General features: G+C 32.2%; 1 protein-coding gene across 10 annotated transcripts in view; it reads right to left on the bottom strand.

Annotated features, from left to right (window-relative positions):
• LRRIQ1 (leucine rich repeats and IQ motif containing 1) overlaps window positions 1-23,991 on the bottom strand; it is a 113,171-nt gene that overhangs the window by 16,798 nt on the left and 72,382 nt on the right. For 9 of the 10 annotated variants that reach the window (XR_003533665.1, XM_027679816.1, XM_027679815.1 and 6 more), the window contains 3 exons: window positions 8,913-9,045; window positions 7,347-7,407; window positions 2,576-2,696 (listed from right to left, as the gene is read on the bottom strand). Coding sequence is in view for 8 of the 10 variants with exons in the window: in XM_027679816.1 (XP_027535617.1) it covers window positions 2,576-2,696; window positions 7,347-7,407; window positions 8,913-9,045 (315 nt within the window). In the remaining 2 variants the exon portion in view is untranslated. Of the gene's footprint in view, window positions 1-2,575; window positions 2,697-7,346; window positions 7,408-8,907; window positions 9,046-23,991 lie in introns of those variants that run through there. The other variant, XR_003533666.1, reaches the window with a different exon arrangement.

Below are 23,991 nucleotides of genomic sequence, written 5' to 3'. Positions count from 1 at the left end.
ATATAAAGTACATAATAGTTGGGAAGTTCCCAAAAATATTTCTGAAAATCCTGACTTAGCCTTTCTAAATACCCCTGTGAATTAAAGGATAATAACTTTGAAGTGTTCCATGTTTTGTCTTTACAAAGATATGAACATTCATACTACATTTCCCTGTAGTATATATAAAAGGCATTTTATTTCAGTATCACATAGATTTGTTTTTTTTTATTTTTAAGTAAATATACTTCAGAATCATTTATCTTGCATTTTTAGACCTTACTTTCCAGCCTCTAAGATCTCAACAATTTATTGATACAATTTCTAAATTACAAGTTATATATAAGGAACATGATTTAACAATTTATTTAAATGACAGCACCTCTGAAGTCACAGAATCTTTATAATAATCTCTAATACAAGAGCAAGTTAATTCAAAAGGGATACACCTACTAAATCACCGAAATTGTTTCTAGGCATCTTCATTTAATATTTCAGAAAGCAAAACCAAGAGAGACTATACAACAGGAGAGCGTTTTATAACAAATACATTCTAAGTAAAGGCAAATTTATAATATATTTACGTTAAGGATCCCACAGGGCTAATAATTTATTTTTGATCATTGAAAAGCAGCAGTCTTTGGTAAACAGAACTAATGTAACAAACATGTTTATATACAGCATATGAAACACACAAAGGTAATGGTTATGTTTGGTTTTATATAGAATATGCATTACCATTGAATGTATCATCACTGTTTAATTTCTCAAATCCGTGATGATAAAATTTATATAAACACACATGAAGAAACTTATGTAACTTTTTTAACATAGTTCTTGGACTACTGAAAGGAGAATGAATATGTAGTTATGCTGTATTTTTTGGAAGTATATTTATATTACTGTAAACTCTCTCTCTCCCCCCGCCTCCCGCCTGTGCCCCCTCTCTCTCTCACACACTTATGGCTCTGCCAGTTGACTATTGTCCCTGTTCCTTTCCTAGTCTCTCCTTATTGAAGGTACACTACAATGACACTTTTTTCTTTCCTGAAGAAAAAATCTTTCCCAAGCTCCTAACACAGGCAAGTTCTACACATCTATATTTGTCAAAAGAGCTTACTTTTATTTATTTTTCTGGATGGAGTTACAGTGTAGGTTACAATCTAGACAGCAGTTATACATTAATATGAATGCAGTGTATACCATTTAACTCAATTATTCAAGATAGGCATGCATTCTATTCTGGATATATGAATATAATGATAATTTTGCCATTGGCATCAGTAGCTTAGAGTTATCTCATATAAATTCAGAATGTTAGCAGTTAGGAATCTCATCTAATTTAAATGGTGTGGCTTCATCACTAACCAATGGAGAGAAGCAAGAAAACTCAGGACACAATTTGTTCTTTTCTAAGATGGCAGGCACAGAGAAAGAATCATATTTGTTCTCCATGGATAAAATTAACTTAGACTGTGATGATAAATTTCATCTAATCTAATTTTAGGAATGTAAATTGAGTGAATAAGCACAAACAAATTGTACTCACTGTTACTGTGGTGAACTAATATAACGTAAATAAATCTTTATTCCAAAACCTTCAAAAAGTATGTCAGAAAAACAGAGATATCAAGTATTTTTACATGTTTTTCTTGAATTTTAATTTGCTCCTCATTGAAAGTGAAAAGTCAGCATATATGAAAACATAATCAAAAAGCCAATCCAGTAATTACATATAATTTATGAAATAATCAATTTTCTACTTTGACATAAAACATTTCAAGACAATTCACTCCTTAAAAAGTTTTAGGAATTTTGATAACTTTTCCAAAATTATTTAACACAGCTCATATTTTTCATATTTTTGGGGGTTGGAGTTTTAGTTATTTGAAAAAGACATTGTACACAAATGACAAAATATAGTATGACCTTATCAGAAATATATCAACATTTCTTCAGTTATGTTATGCAAAGTAAGACACCAAATTTAAAATTCTATCATTTTATGACTTTCAAGTATTATTTTTGTATTTTTTCTATATATAGATTATTTTGTTAAGTTGTATGATATTAGAGTGGTAAAAATATAAGGTTTTAAAGGTATCCTCTGCTACTGAGCTATAGTAAGCTCAGTGAGGTCACTGAGCTATAGTAAGCTCAGTGGGATCATATACTACAGCATAACTGGTAATCAACATGACAGAAATCTGTGCCTTGATTTAGGATACATGTTCTAGTATTCAGATAACAAAACATGCATTTTTAAAAGCTCTTTTGGAAAAAAAAATTCAAGCCAAGATAAAAGAACCAAATCTGTATTATAATTTAGGGAAAAGAAAATCTTTTAAGAGCTCAAACATCAGAAGACCTAGAATATGTCACTGGCAACTTCCCATTAAAATCACAAGAGGAAAGTCTATTGATATTAAAGATGCAGTTTTTAAATAGAACTGTAGAAAATGAATGAAAAGGCTTTAGGTAAAAAAGAAACAGAAAGATAAGTAGCATGTGTTATTAAGGATTTCAAGCACACTCAGTTCTACCTACCATTTTAAAGTGATCTTTAATACTGATATTGAAAGAACCTATAACTTACTCGAAGATCTTGTTGAGTGTCTGTGTGGCAGCGTGTTTTTTTCTCTGTTCTCAGTCAAAGCACTTCCACTGGCCATAGAAACAAGTTCTAAATCCATGTCTTCTCTGCTTACAGGGCTTGCCTGGAAGCAGTGGGAGAGAATGTACACAATCATGAAACAAAATATAACATTTTTTGAATGTAGCTCACATTACTCCAAATAAACAAACAGGGTCTGTCAAACAACCTTCTTCAAAATGATACCACAATCCTTTTTTGTTGCCTAGGCTGAACAAATGCACTATGTCAAAGCACTTTTGTAAATAAGAGCCGATCTTAAAATTGTGGTTTGTGATCTGAGTCAATGCAACAACAAAAGAAAACATTTTAGTACAGTAATTTTGAAGAAAATCAATCTTGCAGACGGCTGATGAAACCTTAAATAGCTTAAGATCATTTACTGACCAGTCTATAATTTAAGTTATAGTTGAATGTCAGAGATGTCATATTGGATTATTTCCTGCAATATTTATGTTTTATCCAGGACACATATCACTTCAATCAGACAAAGGCCCAGTGAGTAATTTAATCTTTTAGGTTTTTGCTAATTAGTCATAACTATCAGACAGCATTTTAATTATACTTTAGCTAAGAGTATTATATTAATTATAAACTTCTAACATCCAGTGGTCATGTGTTTTGGCATGAGGCATGTTACCTGCACACATATATGGCAAAATAGAAATTAAAATAATATTTCATTTTAGCAATAGTATTTTGGGAACATGTAGGGCAAAGTTTAAAAACTCTGACCTGGAAGACACCACACACTGTAAATTGTAGATTGTTAGTTTTGCAGAAACAACTTCACTTTTACTCATGAAGGAAATGAAAACTATGCAGCCATCTAACTTTACTGTTCACTAGATACTGAGGGCCAATAACAATGTTGGGAAAAATAAGACACTGCAGATGAACAACCTACAAAATCCCCAGTGTAGAGTCAGTCAGTTGGAAGTAATAAACATAAAGATATAATTTTCTAGTCTCTGGACCTTCAGAAGTGGAGTCCAGAAAAGCAGTTTAAGTCCTTCCTATCTGGGTTGAAAAGCTAGGTGTCTTTCAGAAGCTGGGTGTCTAACTGAGTAGAGACCCTTTCTTTTTATATATAAAAACAAATAAACTACATAAAAGGAAAGACTATACTAGTAGTAATGTCACCAAACTTTTTGTAACATTGTAGTAGCATGACTGCTCAATCAGGTATTGAGAGACTGGGTCTCAACTCCCAGAGAGTTAAAGCCTGCAGCTCCCTTTTTCTCAGGAAAATGCTGTTACTGTGAAGTTGTAGGCTATTCTGGAGGAGACAATCTCCAGACTTCCTGTTCAAACTAGCTCACTGTACCAAGAGCAGCACTACACTAACGCAGACAGGCTTTGTAGTCCAGTCTAACTCAGAGAACTCAGATGAAATGGAGACCTGTTTCATTTCCTTGTCTTTACTCAGTCACTGTTTAATGTAAAATTCATTAAAAAGCCCGTGCATTTTCAAACCAAAAACTCCAAAGATAGAGAGATTTTACACTCTTCCTTAGTGACTGCATACCCTTTGTGTCCGCACAGAAAGTTTATCCCTTGTTTTCTGATGTTCGCCTTTTGTTTAATGACCAGAATTTTAAAGTTTTGCTTTTCACAGGTAGCAGGCTTCATTATTGCTGTCAACATCAATATTTTATTTTCTCTTCCATAGCAGTGTCAAGAAACTTTGAAAAGAGTAATGTTTCATCCTGCCAATTCTTTATATTTTTTGGACTTAATATTTACAGTTGCTTTAAGCTTGTGACAACTTCCTATATTCAAAATCTTTAAATAGAAAGCTTTTAGTCTTTCATTAGTAGAAGTAATACAATCATTGTGATGCTCAGAGAGATTCAAACCAATGGAACTGATCATTCTTGTTTCCATCTAACCTTTCAACACACCACAAAAGTATTCTAATATCCCAATTCCCAAAGACTCAGGAGACCATAGTATTCTAAACAGATAGCCTTTCCACAGTATCCAATCTCTACCATCATATAAACTGAGGCTTCATCATCTTGTAGACAACAATATTCAGGATTATATGCTAGCTTTTAATAGGGCTGGCTGTCTCTCTGATGTAAAATATTTGTTATTTTATTTCAAATAAAGATAAGTGTTTTCACCCAATTACAGTCAGAGTAATATTTAAGGTTGTATTAATCACTAGAGCAAACTTAATTTCAGGTTTGTAAAGAAGCTGATTGAAAGTCCTCTGAAGCTAATTAAAACCTTCCCTTTCATATTTATAGCTTAGAGCCAAAATTTGAGAGAAATTTAAGATACCAATACAGTTTTTTGCAGAGTGTAGTATTGGACTTCCATCGGTAGTGATCTCCATAGTCAACTCTTCAGACTTTATGCCCTCGGTTTTATTACTACAAATCCTTTTTTCCAATTAATTGGAAATTAAGTTCAGTCAAGGAATCTTTGCCTTGAACACAGCTTTGCATCTGTAAATTTGTCTATTCCTATGTAAAATTATCAAGATATTCTGTAACCTTCAGAGATAAAAAGCGCTTTTAAATTCAAGTTATATCTTGAATTTAATGATTTATATCTTGAATATATGATTTGGAGATACTGATCAAAAGTGAAATGGCTAACCCTGTAGGTAACTTAAACTTCATAAAAAAGAATCAGGAAGTCCATCCTACTTGTTATTCAACAAAATCATACTAATTTAAAGTACTAAGTTTAAACTGTAAGTCAGCATGCCTTCCTAAGCACTTCTACGGTAATATTAGTAAGAAAAATCATCCAAATTACCAAGATTCAAATAATATGGTCTTAGATTTACTGCAGGTTACTACATAGGAATAATCCCCAGTGAGAAGTCCTAAGACTTTGCTGTTAATATGCAACCATTGAAATACCATTTTGTATCCCTGAAAAAGAAAGTTTTAAATTATTGGAATGTGAACAAATAGCAGTTAGAAAACTATATTAATTTAGTACTTTCAGAATGCAGGCTCATGGAACACATAAAAACCAGGGATCCTATTACACATCAGGAAACTTCATGATCGAGCATATGACATATGAATAAACTACTGGAAATGCCCAGGAATGCTTTCCTCTTCTATTTCTCTCTCTCTCTTTTTCTCTTTTTTCTTTTATTTTACTGTATATTTTCCACTTTCTTTCAGTTTACCAGAAATGTTTGATAATGATTGAAGCTAAGTGTTAACTTCCTTTTTATCATGATTTCATAGCTTTTAACTGACCTACTGTGCAAAAGCAGTAGTTGCTCACATTTCAACCTTTAAAAAAGAACCCATGTAAATTTTAAACCCAAAATTCTCCAGCCATCGGTGTGTACAAACCACATTGTTATTTCATTGCCTATATAGTACTGTTTTCTGCATTAGATATACATTTTATTCCATTTTCTATTTTTTGAACCTCTATTTCAATTTTCTCTGCATTTCATTCATGTGGAATAGCTATGTAATTATGTGGCACAGGCTGTGACAATTCCATAACTTTGCCAGTTATGTGGGCACACCACATAATACTATTGTGGGATTGCAGCAGTATTTTGTGGACAGAACCGTTTATTGTAAATAACATACAATCTACCTATGTGCACATATGCTTACCAATAATTACATGATATGTAATTTAGATAACATTATTAGATTATGATTTGCTCAAATTAGATCAATTACTGTTTTAGACTCAGTCTAACAAATAACTATTGGTGCTGCTGCAGTCAAACCCCACCACAATCACTTGGTTCATGATTTCAGCCCCTAAACTTTAAAAGAACTTTAAAAGAACCTAAGAACTGGACACACCCCATGCCAGAGAAAAATATTTGACAAAATCTGTCTTAAAGAAAACAGTAATAGCAATATCTAAACCTCAAAAGCATTTTTTTCAAAGGTGAATTTTAGAAGAGTTTATGGAATTGTTTCCAAAACATGCAAATTGCATAGGTGGTGAAGCTAAAGACAACAGAGGTTAGAAAAGGGCAAGATCGCTCAGAGAACAAAATGAGGCATATGACACATCATCTAACTGGGAAATACTTTTTATGCAATATTTTACATCATGTATATGAATATAAATCACTAATTCTGTATAGTTTCTGGTTTTGCCCCACCTTTTAAACCCCACATACTAATATCAATAAGAATATTGCTAATTTGGTAATAAAATGTAAAGTGTGTATATATATATATACACACACATATATATATCATGGAGCGAGTATAGTCTAATTTTATGCAATGTTTTTAATAATGTTACCATATTAATATACAATTCCAACTTACTGTATTTCAATAAATGACACTGAAGGCATTTTAGAATGATTTAGTTATGTGACATATAGAATTTGAGAATATTTAAAGTTGTTCAATAGACAAGAATATAGATTTTTAGTAAATAATGTAGTTGGTACTGAACCATATTTAATTTTTTTCTTTTTTTTTTTCAAATGCTGATTTAGAAACTTTAAAAAACACAGTGGCATTTGATGTCTTAAAAACAAACTCAGTGTGAGACATGAAATTAGAACCCTATGTACAAACACGGGTTCTTGTGCTAAAATATTTCTTCTGATCTCTATCAATGTGTAACTCGCTTGCCAAACAGAGACAACAGTAAATAATTATATTAATAAAAAAATTCTCCTCTTTTTACACAAAGTGTGGATTGGAAATACCTGAATTCTGAAAAATCTCACAAAGAAACAACTTCTTACCACAAGCTGTACTCGTCTACTGTCACATATCGCAGGATCTAACTCAGGCAAAAAACGACAGCTGGGAAAAAATGTAGGATAGAAATTTCAATATGTCCCACTGTACTGGGTTCTCTGAAATACCTGTGCAGAATCTTTTCCTAGCAACAATCCTGCTTAATTTTTAAAAATAATCCCATTATTAAAATTCATAATAGAAATTAATATTAACTGATAAAGTAGCAGATTAATATGAAATTTTTTGGAACTTAAGATTAAAATAAATAAATAATTTGCAATTGTCTATTGAAAAGACGGAATACTAAGTTAAAATATATATGTCAATAAATGCAACCATGCATGAATTTTTGCATGTGTTGACATAAATTGTAGCCAAACCAGTTGTGATATTATTCTATGTAGGAATAAAATTGTTCTCAGTTGCCTAAATGTATCAGCTGTTATAAACTGTCCATCAGTGATGTTCCAATGGAGATCAGGACTTTTGCCACATTAAAAAATAATTTTATGATCTTTGCACTAGTACAAATACTAGTGCATTGCACACATTCAGAGAGGTAGTATAATAATATTTAAGAAAATTCTTTTATAAATTTCTGTGCCTTCTCACTTTCAAACATCATTACATGTTTCTGTTCCAGTATTTTCCTTCAAATTAAGTGTCACGTAAGTTATCTTAAACAAACACTTGGGAGTATTTCACTATTATGGAACATAACTGACAGATAAATACTTCTGCAAAGCCAGATAAATATTTCCTAAGGAACACATTCTTCATATAATTTCTACAGTCATTGATACAAACTGGGTATGTGGAATATTTTTCCACACAAGACAGAACAACATGCAGCCCTACCTGCCTACTGACACTTTGGTTTTATTAGAGGTGCTTTGCATTGTGTCTACTAATGACTTCATTAAGGTATCAATGATGTCATATTGAATTTATGACCAAAATATACTTACTATGTCTTCATGTTAGTTTAAGGTATATTAATCTTTCCCTTAATTGTGTTGATATTTTATCTGTTCAATAACCAAAACTGAATACAGAAGGAGCATTTTATAACATTTTAATACAGTATATTATGAAGATGTAAAAGTTGGGTTTATGTTTTGAAGACAAAATATAAATACACACTATCTAGTTAAAAAAAGTATTTTTTTTACTTCTTTAATCAAATCTAACAATATAGCTAATGTTACAGTTGATCTAATTACATAAACCCATAATATATATCAATAATGTTATAAAATATATGATGAATAAGAACTTTTTTCCTACCCTCTTTACAGTCTAAAAACCATTGCATTGCTAATGTAAAAATATGTAGTTATTTACCATGAGATTCTGCACTGTTTATCATTTAATTTTCTCTGTGGAAGAAGTATCTATACAATGATTACTAAACCAATTCTAAAGGGTGACATGTTTGGGACCCAGAAACATGGTGTACTGTCTGCTATCTGCAAAATCATGTTTGTTTTAGAACTATTAACCTAGGTTTCACTTTACAAGAAAAATTTAAAATAAAAAAAAATCTAATTTAAAGGCAATGACCTCACCACTTCGTATTTCTGGAACTCGCTGCTTCATAATCCAAAAGCTGCGCATGAAGCCACTGGTATGTGAAATCTTTTCTCCTTTGTAATTTCTCATCTAAAGCAGTATCCAGCTGAGAACATTCTTCTTTTTTACCTGGAGAGGAAAAGAGATACTCCTGTCTGTCATCATTATTTTAAAATATATTTTCTTTAAGATTCTCCATATAAACTTGGAGCCCAGTGCCTTTTACAAAATAAAAAAATGCAATTATTTTCATGCAAACAGTCCAACTAGTCTAAATTCCTTCAGATATGTTTAAGAAATACTTTAAAATTAGTTTTAATTTTATGATTATTTTCTGTGTTGGGATGTAATATTGGCCTTCTGAATAAATTTATTTTATTGGGAAATAAAACTGTCCTTTATTTTGAAATTCATATAGAGGTATATGTTACACATAAATTGCTTGTCACAGCTGCCATGAATGTTGTTTATTGTGCTATTTATAGAATTAAAAATACACACTCATTTATACTTACAGTTGTACTTACCAGCCTATAAGGTCAAAAAATATATCACCACTATGTGCAAGAGAGGACACATGGCAATCATGTTAGTCTGATCCATCTTTTACTGATATGATCTACTAAGACATTTTAACGGCAGTTTCTGATATTGGATTCCAAACCAATTGCATATATGATACAATTTTTCACAAATTACTACCTACTTTTGGATCACAAAAGACATCTAAATATAAAGAATAAAACAGTGATATTATGGAAAAAAAAATCTGTACAATTCTGGAGACCCTTCAGTTTTTGGGATCATTCTTCTGAATAACAGATATGTTTTGAAACATAAGGAAGAGGATGCCAGAACTGGAAGAGCCTGCAGAGTATCATTGTTGCATGGGGACATTCAACTTTTTAGTTTCTACTCTTATACATCAGCTTTATAGGTTATTTCTTTTTTGCACCTTCGACTCAGGGCTTTTATGAGTCATCAGAAAACTTTTTTCTTTTTTTTTTGGTACAAAAGCTTTTTGTTTTTCTCTTTAATGTTATTTCAGACAACACTGAATTATCATCCCTCCTGTTAATTATTCCTTCATTTTTCTTTCAAAGATTTTTCTTTCCTCAGTGATAGGTGAATTCAGCAGCTACTAGAAGTTGTTCAGTAAACTGCAGGAGCACTTGAACCAGCAAAAAGCATAGGTGACCTCACTTAACATCATTCCATTTGCCCACTATGAATGCTTTAACTGTCAATAACTGCAAAGGCATGGGGGACGGAAATGTCAGAACTGCCACAGTTTTTATTCATGTTTAGACAACATAAACTGCAGTTACAGGCTATCCATTAACTCACCTTTTAAGACATTTGGTACCTGAAGTATTTTTTAAACTTATCTGTAAAAAATATAATTTACTCTGCATAAGCTCCAAAATATAATTCCTCACTAGTATTTTACCTGGCTTTACAGTGAGCTCATTGCTTTCAACTTTTAGCTCTAAGGGAAACTATTAAGGTATCATAGCTGCTTATTTCATAGTCTGAAATACGTCTTTTGGTTATGCTCTCCATTTGTCTTAGTATAGGGAATCCCTATTCAAACCAAATCCATTCCTTAGGCTGAATGTATTCAATCGTCAAGGCCATAGTTACGTCAATAAAATTAGGCAAGGTCCTGGTCCAGAATATGAAGTCATATATGTCTTGCTAGTCACTCATGGACCAGAACTTAGGCAGAAGAATTTATCCTTAGTCGATGTATAGAACTCTCCTGTACCTCCCTAGGAAGAGAGAAAATGAAAAGCTTGGAGGGACAGTCACTGTATCTACCCTAATGAGGTTGTGAGGGCTGATTAAAAAGGTCAAGCAGTGAATTGCCTAATCAGTGCCAAATATTAAAGAATTCTAATTACACAGTTCATCACCTTCCTTTACTAAAGTGGGAACTATTTCTTCTTTTCTAAGTTTGTGATATTGCTCCTGGTTCAGGAGTACAGTTTTCTAACCTTTACATTTTGAAAATTTATAGGTTCCAAGTCCACAACTACACCGGTACCTTTGCAGCTCTCCATTTAAGAAAGGTACTGATTTATAACAAGAGTGAGACACATTCTGTGTGACTTCATAAGAGCAGCCCCGGAGATTGAGCCTTCTACATGTGTTCTCCAATGAGGAATAATCTCCCAAGAAATTATATTTAGTTTTTTTCTTATTTGTATTTATAGAAAAGTTGTTCCAGTGTTACCATCTTTCTTAGGATAATTACTTCTGAATCGGTATTATTTATGCATTTATTAAAGTGTTTGCTATCTTTTCATCCATTAAAAGGGAAATCAACATAGGGGATTTAAATTTAAAACCAGTATTAGAAGTTTACATCTGAGTCTGCGTGTTGAAAGAAGATGAACATACAACAATCTATGACAAAACTTAAAAAAAAAAGAATACTTTTATCTTGACAAGTTACTTTCAAAAATGATTTTAAACAATTTTCCTTAGTTGCAGTTTCAATTTTTGATTGAACTATGTTTGAAACACAATTGGTTTTATTTAATAAAATTTTATTTTAATTTATTTGTATTTATTTTTGCTTGTTAATTATTGAAACACAATTCAAACAAGAAGGCAACCAAGATAAAAGTGCACACAATAGAATGCATGTATATAGCACATATATGCACATATATATAGCATATATGCGCATATATATGCTATATAGAGAGAATATTCTTGATCCATGTTAGTGTTAATAATGACTTTTTTTTCCAAATGGGCAGACACTGTTCAATAATTTGTTTATAATGCTGTAGAACACTGTATTCGATTTTCTTATTCGGAATGTATTCATATTCTTACTTTTTAATAGTAACACCTCTCTTTTTAATTCTTATAAAAAATATCTATGTTATGAAGTAAAGCACTGCATTATCACTTTTCTATTCCACTTATGAACATCATGTGTTTGAGAATCTGGTGTATCAGTAGCATTAACATGCACTGACTTGATAGCTTTCTTAAATTAGGGCTATGGGCTTTTAAAAAACTGGACCTGATTTTGTAGAAGTACTACCACTCACAGAAGTTCCAAAGAGCTGTAAGCATCTGCATCTTTGAAATGAATCAGACCCATAATCTTTAATTGTTAAATGTGGACAACTCTTAGTATACCAGAGAAAAATGAAACACATCAAAGAAGGCACAACTCTACCAAACCCCAAATTAATTTCAGAGGTATTTCAAGTATCATACCCTCATTAGATTATCACTTCTAAGCATTCAATCTTTTTTACTTTTTTCTTTTTTAATACATGACACACACATTAGTAATTTAAGATTGGAATTGTCTTACATTTGGCATTAATACAGTAATAATTTTTAGGTGTTGCCAATTAATCATCCACACACATATTGTGTACTTAGGCCAGATACAATGAAGCATTCAGGGCCACCTACTGGCAATTTCCTACAAAATTTGGGCATCTAGATAGAGAGAATTCAGAAAAGCATGGACATATGAAATATCCTTGGAACTTAGTATTACAGGAAAGTAACAAATTCTTTTCTAGGTCACCAAATCCACATGCAAACCTGTAAGAACCTGAACTTTGTGATCCAGAAAAATCTCATCCTTCATCTGCCAAATCTGTTTGCTGGGTGTGCTTTGAAGCAATATGACTATATCAATCCTGATTGGTGTAAATCCCAGTTAGCTACTGTACTCTTCACCAATTTATATGCAAGAGGATGCTAAGGACCCTGATTCAACACACTAATTCTTTTTTTTTTCCAAACTATTTGTTGATGATGGGTAGATAAAAGGTCTAACTTTATTATGTCATATTTTTCATGATACAGAGAAATGTGTGGAGAAGTCTGCACCGTATCCAGCCTTTCAAATTTTGTGTTAAAAGGGTGATTTCATTCACTTCAAAACTTGCTTCATATAGAGTACAATACAAATAAAGTGAGAGACTATGAAACTTAAGACCTACAATGTGAAAGAAGGGCTTGGAAATTCTTGAGCATTCTAAGTTTTCCTCCCTTAATAAAAAAAATCTGTGACCAGAGTTAATTTTCTCAATATGTATTCTGGAAAAGGTGTTCTTAATATAGGCCTTAAGTAGCTGAGCTTGGGTATAAAATTATTGTCTGCACTATTAATGCATTAGATTTTTCCTCTGTCAGTATTCTGACATAAATTATTGGTCAGCAATATATATTACAAGAGTGTGTGTATGTAAGCCTGTGTTTGAATGTACAAACTCTAAAAAAAATATTCTTAGTGAAAATTAAAATTATATAAGTATTATATATTTATATAATTATGTATATTATATATTATACAAGAAATATTTATATATTATATAAATAATATATAAATTATATATAACCTTAACATATTTATACAGAATTTATAATTTCTCCTGTCTTCTATAGTTATGTGCATGATACAAATTTATAAACTATCTTGAAATCCCAAATCTAAATTCAACTTTTAATCTCATTTTTCCATGTTAGTCAACAAAAAAATGGCATTATTTCTGTCACAGTCTATATAATACATGCAGAACAGAAAGTAAGAACTACATGATTTGTTCTTGCTATTTAGGCAAAAAGTGAAGTATTTGGAAATAGACGGGAAAATAACAATAATAAAAAACACCCCCCCCTCCTAAAACCTCCCAGAAATTTACAGTAGAATGTAAGGGAAATGAGAAGAATTTCTTTTTTTCCACACAAAGCTTGACACATTTGTCAGAAGTCTACTTTGCCACTAAATACACCTAAGCATTACATACCAATCACTACAGGCCCCAAATTGTTTTGGAAAAAGAATGGTATTTAGAGTAGTCTTTAGCATGCTTACAGGTATTCAGTGAATACATTTATAGTAGCAATATCTATATGACTTCCAGGCAGTTGGTAGTACCATGTGGCAGTAATTGGTTCAGAGTTCTTTTTACCAAAAATTATAGCTCCAGATAATGTTTATCTACAACTCAGGTCTGGAATTTTCAGATAGTGGGGCACATAAATTTCTACCTTAAAACTACTGAAACTTGTTTGTGACAGTTATCCTGTAAGGATTAGTTAATAACAGAAGCTACTTTTTCATCTCAGTGACTTTTGACTAAATTGACTTCCATCTCTAGGACCAGAATGAATGAAATAAAAATATTTATAGTAGTGTCTGAGTGAGTTCACAGCCGAATAAAAGATGAAATAGGATTTTGTCACAAGAATATCACATCAGGTGATGACCAACATTTTTTGATGCTTAAAAATGCTTTATCACTTACATAATAATTAGTTTTGAACATGAGAGCACTGATCAATGTACATGAGAATGTCTTTCAAAAATTATAAAAGTAAATAATGAAAGGAAAAAAAATTTGGAGGTTTTTTCCCTAAATCTTGTGCCCTTTTTCCCTTTTTGCTCAGTATTTAATATTTTTTTCAGACTACAAATAAGATCTACTATACTGCAAACCTCCTTCTCTTGTCCAATCTCTTCATCTACTAGTTCATTCTGCTTCAGTGGTTATCATATTTCAGCCTGTGCTTTCTGTGTTCTCTCTTTGATGTCTTATTATAATCTAACATATTAGATTATGCAAAAGCTGAACCCTTTTGTTGAGATTCCTAAACCACTGAAACAGTACAAATTTCAGCTTCTAAATTCAAGGAAAATAGGATTTCATACTTGGACCTTCCCACAAATTATTTTCTATTTTGTTACTTGTTCCTGCCTCTGCAGAATGCAGCACCACTACTGTTTATTGGTAGTAATTGGTATTTATCCCTAGCTTGCTGTTTATGCTCAGTTTGTTCCTTTCCCTATACTGAAGCAAATCCAAGTCTTACCTTCAACAGTGTACTTTTAAGACACCTCATTTAAAGTTATTTCTCTCTATTCATGTCACAATAGTGTCTAGGAAGTTCTCCCAGTATCTCCTGATTACTTAACCTCTTCTATTGCAACCCTCTGATCACACAAATACATTGCAAACTACTGCTCCATATTAAAAGGCTTATGTCTTTTCTTGTGAACATGGTACATTTCCACTTGAATAGCTTCGTGAGCTTCATTTTCCTAGCACTGACATCAAGGCAGCATAAACACTGTTCCTTACAATTCATCCAACTATCACCACTTTCTGTACTCCTCCATTTATGTTAAATACAATTTCTCATTTATCTTATATAACTAAAACATATGACACCTCTCTGAGTTGATGTATAAACCTAAAGCACTATTTCATCTAGTGTGTACAATTGCAACATAGGCAATTGCTGATTTCATTTTTTTGCTAATTTGTAACTGTTTGAATCTGATTCAGGAAGTGAATCTTGAGATAAAAACCTGAAGATCTATTTGGGGAAAGATGTAGGGATTACATAGTGGAGGGCTAATAACAGTAATAATGTTAGAATACATTGCTTAGGTCAATGAAAAATAAGTCATAGAGATGCAAAAAAAAATTAAAAGAACAATAGTGCACTGGTTTAATACAGGTGTACACTCTCTAACAGATTGTATGTTTTTCTCTAAAAAAATGAGCCAGAAAACAAAACAATATCCTGCCATTTGATGAAACTGATTAATTCAATTAAAGCATTTAAACCATTACATTCAGAGTTATATAGACTACTGATGAAACACATTCATATCAAGGAAATACACAGAAAAATTTGTTTATTTCTTCAGAATGCTATTGCAGTCATTTTACACTGAAATTAGATATATAGTTATGGCTATTTATTTTAATGCCAGTGAATAACAAAGCCATTGCAAGTTTTTTACCCTAGAAAAGCAGAAGAATAGCAGGAGAATAAACTGCACAAACATCTGGAAATATTAAGATGCTAATTTCTCTGAAACCTTCCAAGTTTGGAAATGCTGGTGACTGACTTTTGAATTTTACTGAATTATTGATTAAATGCTATATAGTCATTGACTCTACTGAGATGAAATGTATCAGCCATTCTGTGTAATTTTCTTTGTACTAAGGCAAGTACTGAAGGCATCCAAACTTTTCAGCACAGCCCCAGTACACTGGACGCATATTTTGGCAATATTATAATAAACAACAACTGTGGTGAAAGAGAAGATAGACTGTATTTTATTCATAAACAAATGTAAAATAAATAACCACAAATAGGATGAAGAGTATATATTAAAAAATTTGGTAATTCAGCATCCACTTACATACACAGACACATGCTCACACATGGGTTCCTCAGGTTCCCAAAACATTAACAAATAGAAGTTGCAATCCAACTAAAAAGAACAGAAATAACATTTCTCAGTCCAGACACCCAAGAGCAGACTTCTCGTACATATAGCTTGAGAAACAACATAGAATTGCTTCATGCTTGAAAACCTAAGTTGGTTCTTTCTTAAAAAAGCCCAAAAACCAACCCTGCCAAAACCAAACATCAACTCTACAAAAATGATGAAACTAAAGAGGTGATATTCTATCCACACGCACAGAGAGAGAAGAGTTACTGATGTAAATTACTTCTACCCACAATCAGCATGCTTCCAGGATCCACTCAGGTGCTTACAAATTCAAAAAGCACACAAAAAACTTTACACCGCTATGCCTGTATGATGCACATACTTTCACATTATTCTTTCATGTAGTCTTCTATGAACAAGGTGTTCTGTAGTCTATATAGTACCCCCTTCAGCCACTCAGCACAGGCAAATCTCATCAACAGCATTGCTGAGAAGTAAATTTGGAGAACAGCCAAGAGTTATCCAGAGATCTTTGGATACTCAAGACCCTTGAAGAACCAAAGAAATCAAGGGGAGTAAAAAAATATTTTGAAATAGTATGTTCAGCATTTCCATGCTTAGTTATCTGTCAGCAATTGTAAGGTAGAAATAAAATGGAAGTAGATTGAGCCTATTTTGTTTACCTTTTCTGTCTACACGCTAATTTCTGTCTCAACTCCCAAATCCGCCTAGCACAGACCCTATCTCTAGTTTTTCTCATAATCTTTGGGAATTAATAAACCCCTTAATGATGGATGTTCTCTATTGAAAAGAGGATTTTATACTGTTCAGGAGAAAAGATATGCAAAATATAAACCCCCCCATTTTCACAGAATATATTTTTTTATATATTTTATTTGTATCCATTCCCACTTCTTAAAATTAAATGATAAAAACAATCTAGTTGCTCAATAATGAAACAGTATTCCCAAGTAAGAAAAGATTATCACTTCGTATGTAGCCCAAGCCAGAGGAATACCTTTCTCTAAATTCAATAAACCAAGCAAAATTATTTAAGACATAAGATCTTCCAAAGGCATTCTCAAAATAACAAATACAAGGGAACATTTTGTAAGAGTGCAGGAGGTCTAACTACTATGTTGTACCCTATAAAGAGGGCAAAAATTACAAAATACAATCAATTTTTATTGAGTGTGACAACCATTAAAGTAGGTTTTGTTTGTACTTAAGGGCTTGAACATCCAAGAAAGGGACTGAAGAATCTAAACCCAAAAAAACATTGTTCAAAATAAAAATTTGAAGCTTCCATGTGACAAGAAGACACGTACATCAACTACTAAGAAGAAACAAAAAAAAATCATTACTCAGGAGCAGCACGAACTTAGTCAGTAAAGCTGACTTACACCACACTAACAACTGTCTCACAGTTTTTATGAACAAGTAATTAAATACCCCAGAATCACAGAATAACCAAGATGGAAGGTACCCACAGGGATGATGGAGTCCAACTCCTTAACCCTGCACAGGACCATCCTTGGGAATTTACATTTTAAAAAAAGTATTATGTTTACTCTTGAGAATAAACATTTTTTCTAGATAGTTATCTGAATAATAGAAGAACTTGTTTTAAGAACTCAAGTTCATCAACACACGTGACATGCACAAGTACCACAAATGATTGGTACTTTTCAGTGCAGAGTAACACTGAAAGGGAAATAATGAAATTATTGTACGAATGTCAATATGTAATTCAATTATGAATATCTATGAATTGGTTATCTATTCTGTCTACAGAATTTCATATGATATATATGATTTATAAAAATATCATATATTTTTAATTTAAAAGGGTTTTATTTTGTTTGGACAAAACTATTTCTGGCTTACTTTCTGATGTTGACTTGAAATACCTGTTGGTATTTGATGAACATACTCTAACAATTCACAGCTTTGTCACTGCAGTTATGCGTAACAGCAGAACTACTTTACACACATAAAGCCTACAGAGACTAAGTACAAGCCTGCTGTTTAATTTATTTTATAGCAAAATCAAGAGGTACCACTGAAGATCAGGCCTGTCATTATGCCAAACACTGTATAAACAAGGCTTGTGCTCATTGAATTAAATGGAAAAAAAAGTCTCAGATAGACATGGTTCTTTTTCTTAAAACTCTACATCTAAAGTGAGTCCATCCCCAATTGTGTGCAATTCTTATATATTTACATCCAGCTTAGAAATAACCATAAACACTAAACTTATGAGTTTATGAGTGTCTATAAATAAATATAGACATAAAAGTACTAATTCTTCTCACTAGGTTATACTTAATTGGTTGATACATCATGGAAGAAATTAAACAATCTGAAATTGTGTCTTGTAGATCTATTAAAAGAAATGGAATTTTCATTTGTAAAGAAGGTCAGGTAAAAAAAGCAAAACAAATCCACAGTTTGCCTACAAGTTGCCCCAGGGTAATTCTCAATATCTATGTCTCAAAGAGCTTAGTATTTTTATAGATTTCTTGACTAATTGGACTGAAATTTTCAGCTTGTAAACACATGGAAGAAAAGCAAGAATTGAAACACAGTGTATCATTTTAGAGAAACCAGCAAGAGTATTCAGCCCCACGGGTATGGAACCGACTTGATTATATTGATTTTGGATCAATTATAGTTACAATGGGACAGGTTTTTTTCTATCCAAGGTTTGAATGATTCACCTCACTGAATGAAGAAATCAGAGTTGAAAAAGGAATAAATTATCACTGATTCCTCCTTTTATAGAATTTTAATTAAACCTTTATTAAAATTATTTTTTAAAGAGAAAATTAACACAAAACCTCCAGTTCAATTTCTGAACATAATTAAACCACCTTTAATCTTGAGTGTAAACATTTTATTCTTAGACTAGGTGTGTTTAAATTAGTTTCTTTTCACTAAACTTTTTAGCTAAACTTGCTACCAAACTCCCCAACTCACTGATATTTACATATATATTTTGTATATATACATATATATATATAAAATTTGTTTGAAAAGGAAGGAAAAAGTTAAATACCATAATGATTCCAAATAGGTGAACTTGCCTCATGTGCATTCTGTTTATATTTGCAAAAGCTTTTAATACAGACATAACTTAAAGGTGTAATTTGTTTTACCTGTTGCACAACAACAGGTTAAAACAGTTATTCACTTGTTTGCAGCTGATGATCTAAGCTCCTGCAAATAGGAATTTATAGAGCATTAAGGTCTGATCCAGAAAGGACTGAAATCCCATAAAGTCCAATTAGGTAAGCAAACTCCCACTTAAGATTAAGGAACTTCAGTAGCTAATCTTATACTATTTAATACAGAAGAAGGAAACAGATGATTAGATTATGAGTTTTAAAACCTTCTAGACTAAATGAAGTTAATAAAATTGTATAATTGTACATGGGAATTTGTCAAAAAAATAATTTAACTGCCCAAACCAAGATTTTGCTTCCACTGTAAGTCACTGTCATGAAGCAGAATGATAGCATTTCATTGTCAAGTTTGAGTGTAACAAGAAAATATCCACTTTTTTCTTATATAGAACCTGTTTTGTAAGAAAGATTCCAATGTAGTTTCCTTTTCATACAAGATACAACAATTTTAATATAAAGTAATCTGATTGAAAAGGTGGACAGAACTCTTTAAGGCACTTGAAGAAATACAGAAATATAAAATGGCAATATTTACAGAAATTTTTTTAATTTAATTAGAGACGTGAGTACAAAGCATTATTTTCTTCAGCAAGATTTTTCTGCTCTTCTGAAAAGATAAATAAATTGATTAGAAGCACTGTGTTAGAGGTACTGATAGAGAGGCTAGAAAAATGTATACATATTTGCAATGAGAATACAGAAAATGCATATAAGTAAATACAGAAACTCATCTGTAACTTGTACCACAGTTCTTGAAATTCTCTTTCAAATCTTTGAACTTCTCCATATTGTGGTTCAGTGAATGCATCAAGGGGTACTAAAACTGGAGAAATATCTGAATAGCATCACCACCCTCAAGGCATCCAGGTCTCAGAACAGACTCTTCTTTAGCATTCTGGCTAGAAGAGGAGGAAAAGAGAAGAAAAGAATGCAATGATGTAGCAAAATCACCACTAAAACAAGGATATCTTATTTTCAATGGTATTTAAAAAATCTTAATTCTACTCACCTTCTCCTGGATTCCAAACAGATTCTTCAGCTTTCACCTGACTGGTCCTGGATAACTACATCTTACAGTGTTCTGGGTGCTCATCAATACTGTCTTGTGTGACTGTATTAATTATGCACCAAGAAAAAGAGATTTGCCCCCACTACTTCTATAATGAACAAACATACTGTTGATAGGAAGTCATACAAATATGTAACACTCTCATAGGGGAAATAAAACAAATTTCAAAGCAAGAAATTACTATGATGCATGGATAACACACATGCTTAGTAATATAGTGAAATAATAGTAACTATTTGTACAAAGGTGTAAACCCCAAAAATCTCAAGCAGCCATAAATGTGGAAGAAGCAACTTCTAAAATTTATTCCAAGAAGGATTTTATAAACATTTTCATTTGCAATAAATGAAAGATGTTTGAAAGAGAATTTTGAATACAGTGCACACAACTCACGTAGTATGATGACATCCTATGCAGTATTTTAGTGTATGTAGAGCAGACTACAAGTAGACTCTGACAAAACCTAAGAAGGCAGACCTGGCTAAGAGTCAGGAGTCACGCTTATTAAATTGAACTCTCAGGGGTATCATGCAATCAGAGGTCACAATCGAGGCAACAGAAGCAATGTCACGATATCAGAGAAAGGGCCAATTCAGACCTGCTCCCTGACAGGCAGTGAGGTCACGGCTTGCGGCAAATAACTGTATTAAAAGGGAATATTCTCTGCACACTTTTAGAACTGTCATCTGAACAAACAAAGCCAGGTCATTGGTAGGTTAAATCAGAACTTTCTGGCTTAGTAGCACATAGCTTCCTTTCTTTTTACATTCACTGCTAATTTCTCAATTACAAAATATACATCAGGTACTAAAGCAAGTACTCAGTACACTTAACTTAAAACACAGAGTAGAGTTTAAATTACTCCTTTTTAAAAGTCAAATTCTGTTCTTGACAAGAGAGATCCTTGGTCTCTTCATAAAGAGAAAACTGCTGAGCTTGCTTCTTATCAGAAAACAAAAAGCATGCAAGTGCCCTAGGGAAATGTGTTTTCACCGTCAGGGTCTTAGTAAGCCTGATACTCAATGTGCATTTAGAAACCATTAAAAAAAATTTAGTTATTCATAATATACTTATTTAATGATGACTGCAAAAGTGAAGTTCTTTTGTCTGGGTACTTGGATTTCTTTATCTTATTGTCTGGACTTACTACAAGATTCTACAAATGTGGTAATTTATGAAATTACAACCATGTTGGATTGGTAACATGACAATAAACCTGCAAAGAAAGAACTATTCTAGAATGTCACATAAACAAAATTTTATTAAAAAACATTATCTCTGCAGCCCATCTTGGGAATATGAGAAAAAACCCCCCATATCTATCTATCTATCTATCTATCTATCATCTATCTATCTATCTATCTATCTATCTATCTAACTGAAAAATTCACTATTTCTACCTTTTTTATACTCACAAGTTTATCACAGATAAAATATCTGCAGTGGATGCATCAAACCAGCACAAACCTATGAATTTCAAGCAACTGCTAACATGTTTTGATAAGAATTGAACCACAAAGTTATGAAGTTGCAAGATGTACGTTATAGAAATAACACAGCATAAAAGTTACGCAGATATCACTGCATAGTTTACATTTTCATTAAAATATTTGAGTTACTTGCAATCCCTTGTAAAATCATCTATGTTCACCACACATTCAATATTCTAGATTACAAGAAAAATGTAAAAGGTATAGAACTTTGCTGTAAGCGTTAGTATTGAACAGCATAAAATTTTGAATATCTATATATTTCAATTTTAGAGTCTTATTTTAATATTTTGTTTGAAAAATGTTGCACACTACCAAAATATATGATACATCTGAACAATAACATCATTAGTTATAAAAACAGAAGGATACTTTAATGTGTGTTTAACATTACACTCATGAAAATGGCCTCTCTGGAATGCTGTAGATCTCTGACCTTGTTGATAGTATTAATTCTTCGTAACACCATAGTTCCCATTACAGAATAGGAAAAAAAATTCTTTTAAAGCAAAGTTTAATCAATTACATTTTCAAATTAATTAAAAGCTCTGGTATGAAGGGCTTCCTTTTATTCATCTCTGAAAGCGTTTAAAATAATGCAGAGTTATTGTTATTAAAATCTATAGCTAAAGGAAACATTTCTTTAATTGTGACTTAAAATGTGTCATGTATTCTAGCTGAAGCAAGATGCGTATCTATAAAATATTTCTAAGGATGCATTATATTCCTTATTCATAGCATCATACTAAATGGAAATTCTTTTGCAAGAGGAACATTTGTGCAATGTAACATTCATAATACTTTTACAGACACAGAGTCTCTACTTTCGGTAGCCTATGTTAAAACATCATTTGCATAGCAATATGATTTTAATGCTTGAAACACTCACCTTGGAAAATGCTTTGAATATATCTGAAAATGCACTTTTAATGACCTCTTTATTAGCAATTGGTTTTTGAAGTGTTAAGAAGAATATTGGGTACTGCTCAGTAAATGCAAAGCAAATAAACGAACCACACCAATATTGACTACAGTCCCCAGGCATCCAAAAAGACAGCAACAAATTCAACAATTACTTTTAACTAGACATGCTAAATCCAAATGCAGTAACACTTTATTTTAGAGGAATTTAGTCAAACCTATTCTCCCTTACCCCCTCCAACCAAATCCTTTTGGATTTAACTTGTTGCTAAAATTATCTGTCTTTTGCACTCTAAGACCTGGGTCACGACCTTACTTAGGGACAGGAAATAGTTATCAGGTCACTGAATGGTCAAATGAAAAAGGATTTGAAATGCTTCGGTACTCCGGGATCTATTAATCTGAAATGATTGCCTTATGCAGTATTAAAAGCTGTGGATCTGATTGTGGCATCAACTTGCTTACCTGTACATTGGCTGAGATGCAGATATCTACACTACATAGATTTTGGACATAAAATAACAAGGAAAGGAGAAAAAAGAAAGGCAGAATCTCAGGAGATGAAAATAAAACTATCCGAACCATTATGTCATCTTATTCAACAAGGAGAAAAAATAGTTTTCAATTCTGATGACATTTTGGGTGAAATCTCATTCCTACTGATGTCATCACTGGGTAGTTATTAACAAAAGAACAGTAAGATTTTTTTTTCTTAAGTCCAGTTCCTTTTAGGCTGGTAAAAACTGGTAAATTACCATGTTATGAAGGGACAGGTAACTCCCTATACATGGTATAAAATCCTAGATTTGCAAGTTTGCTGGAAAATCGTGCTTGCTAGCTTAGAGACCATATTTAAATCTGATGCACTAAAAGAATCCTTGTAACACCACAACTTACAACAGTCTGCAAAATAGCAGAGTCAAGAACAAAGAGATAGTACACAGGCAGGTGAAATATGTGGTCAGAAACCTTTAACATATGAATTCAGGAACGCTGAAGAGTAGAATCACAGTGAAAATTTATAATAGTAAGTTGGGATGTATACATGGCAAGTACCTCCTGTTCAGGAAGGTACTTGAAGCGAATAGATAATTCTTTTCTTTTTGTTTTGTTTTGCTTTGCTTAGGTTTTGTAATTGAATGTGAAAAGCAAGAATATTAATAAAAATGCTATATG

Source organism: Neopelma chrysocephalum, unplaced genomic scaffold, assembly GCF_003984885.1.
Source record: "Neopelma chrysocephalum unplaced genomic scaffold, ASM398488v2 Primary Assembly neopelma1_59, whole genome shotgun sequence".
Lineage (NCBI taxonomy): Eukaryota > Metazoa > Chordata > Aves > Passeriformes > Pipridae > Neopelma > Neopelma chrysocephalum.
This window is presented reverse-complemented; position numbering and strand designations above follow the sequence as displayed.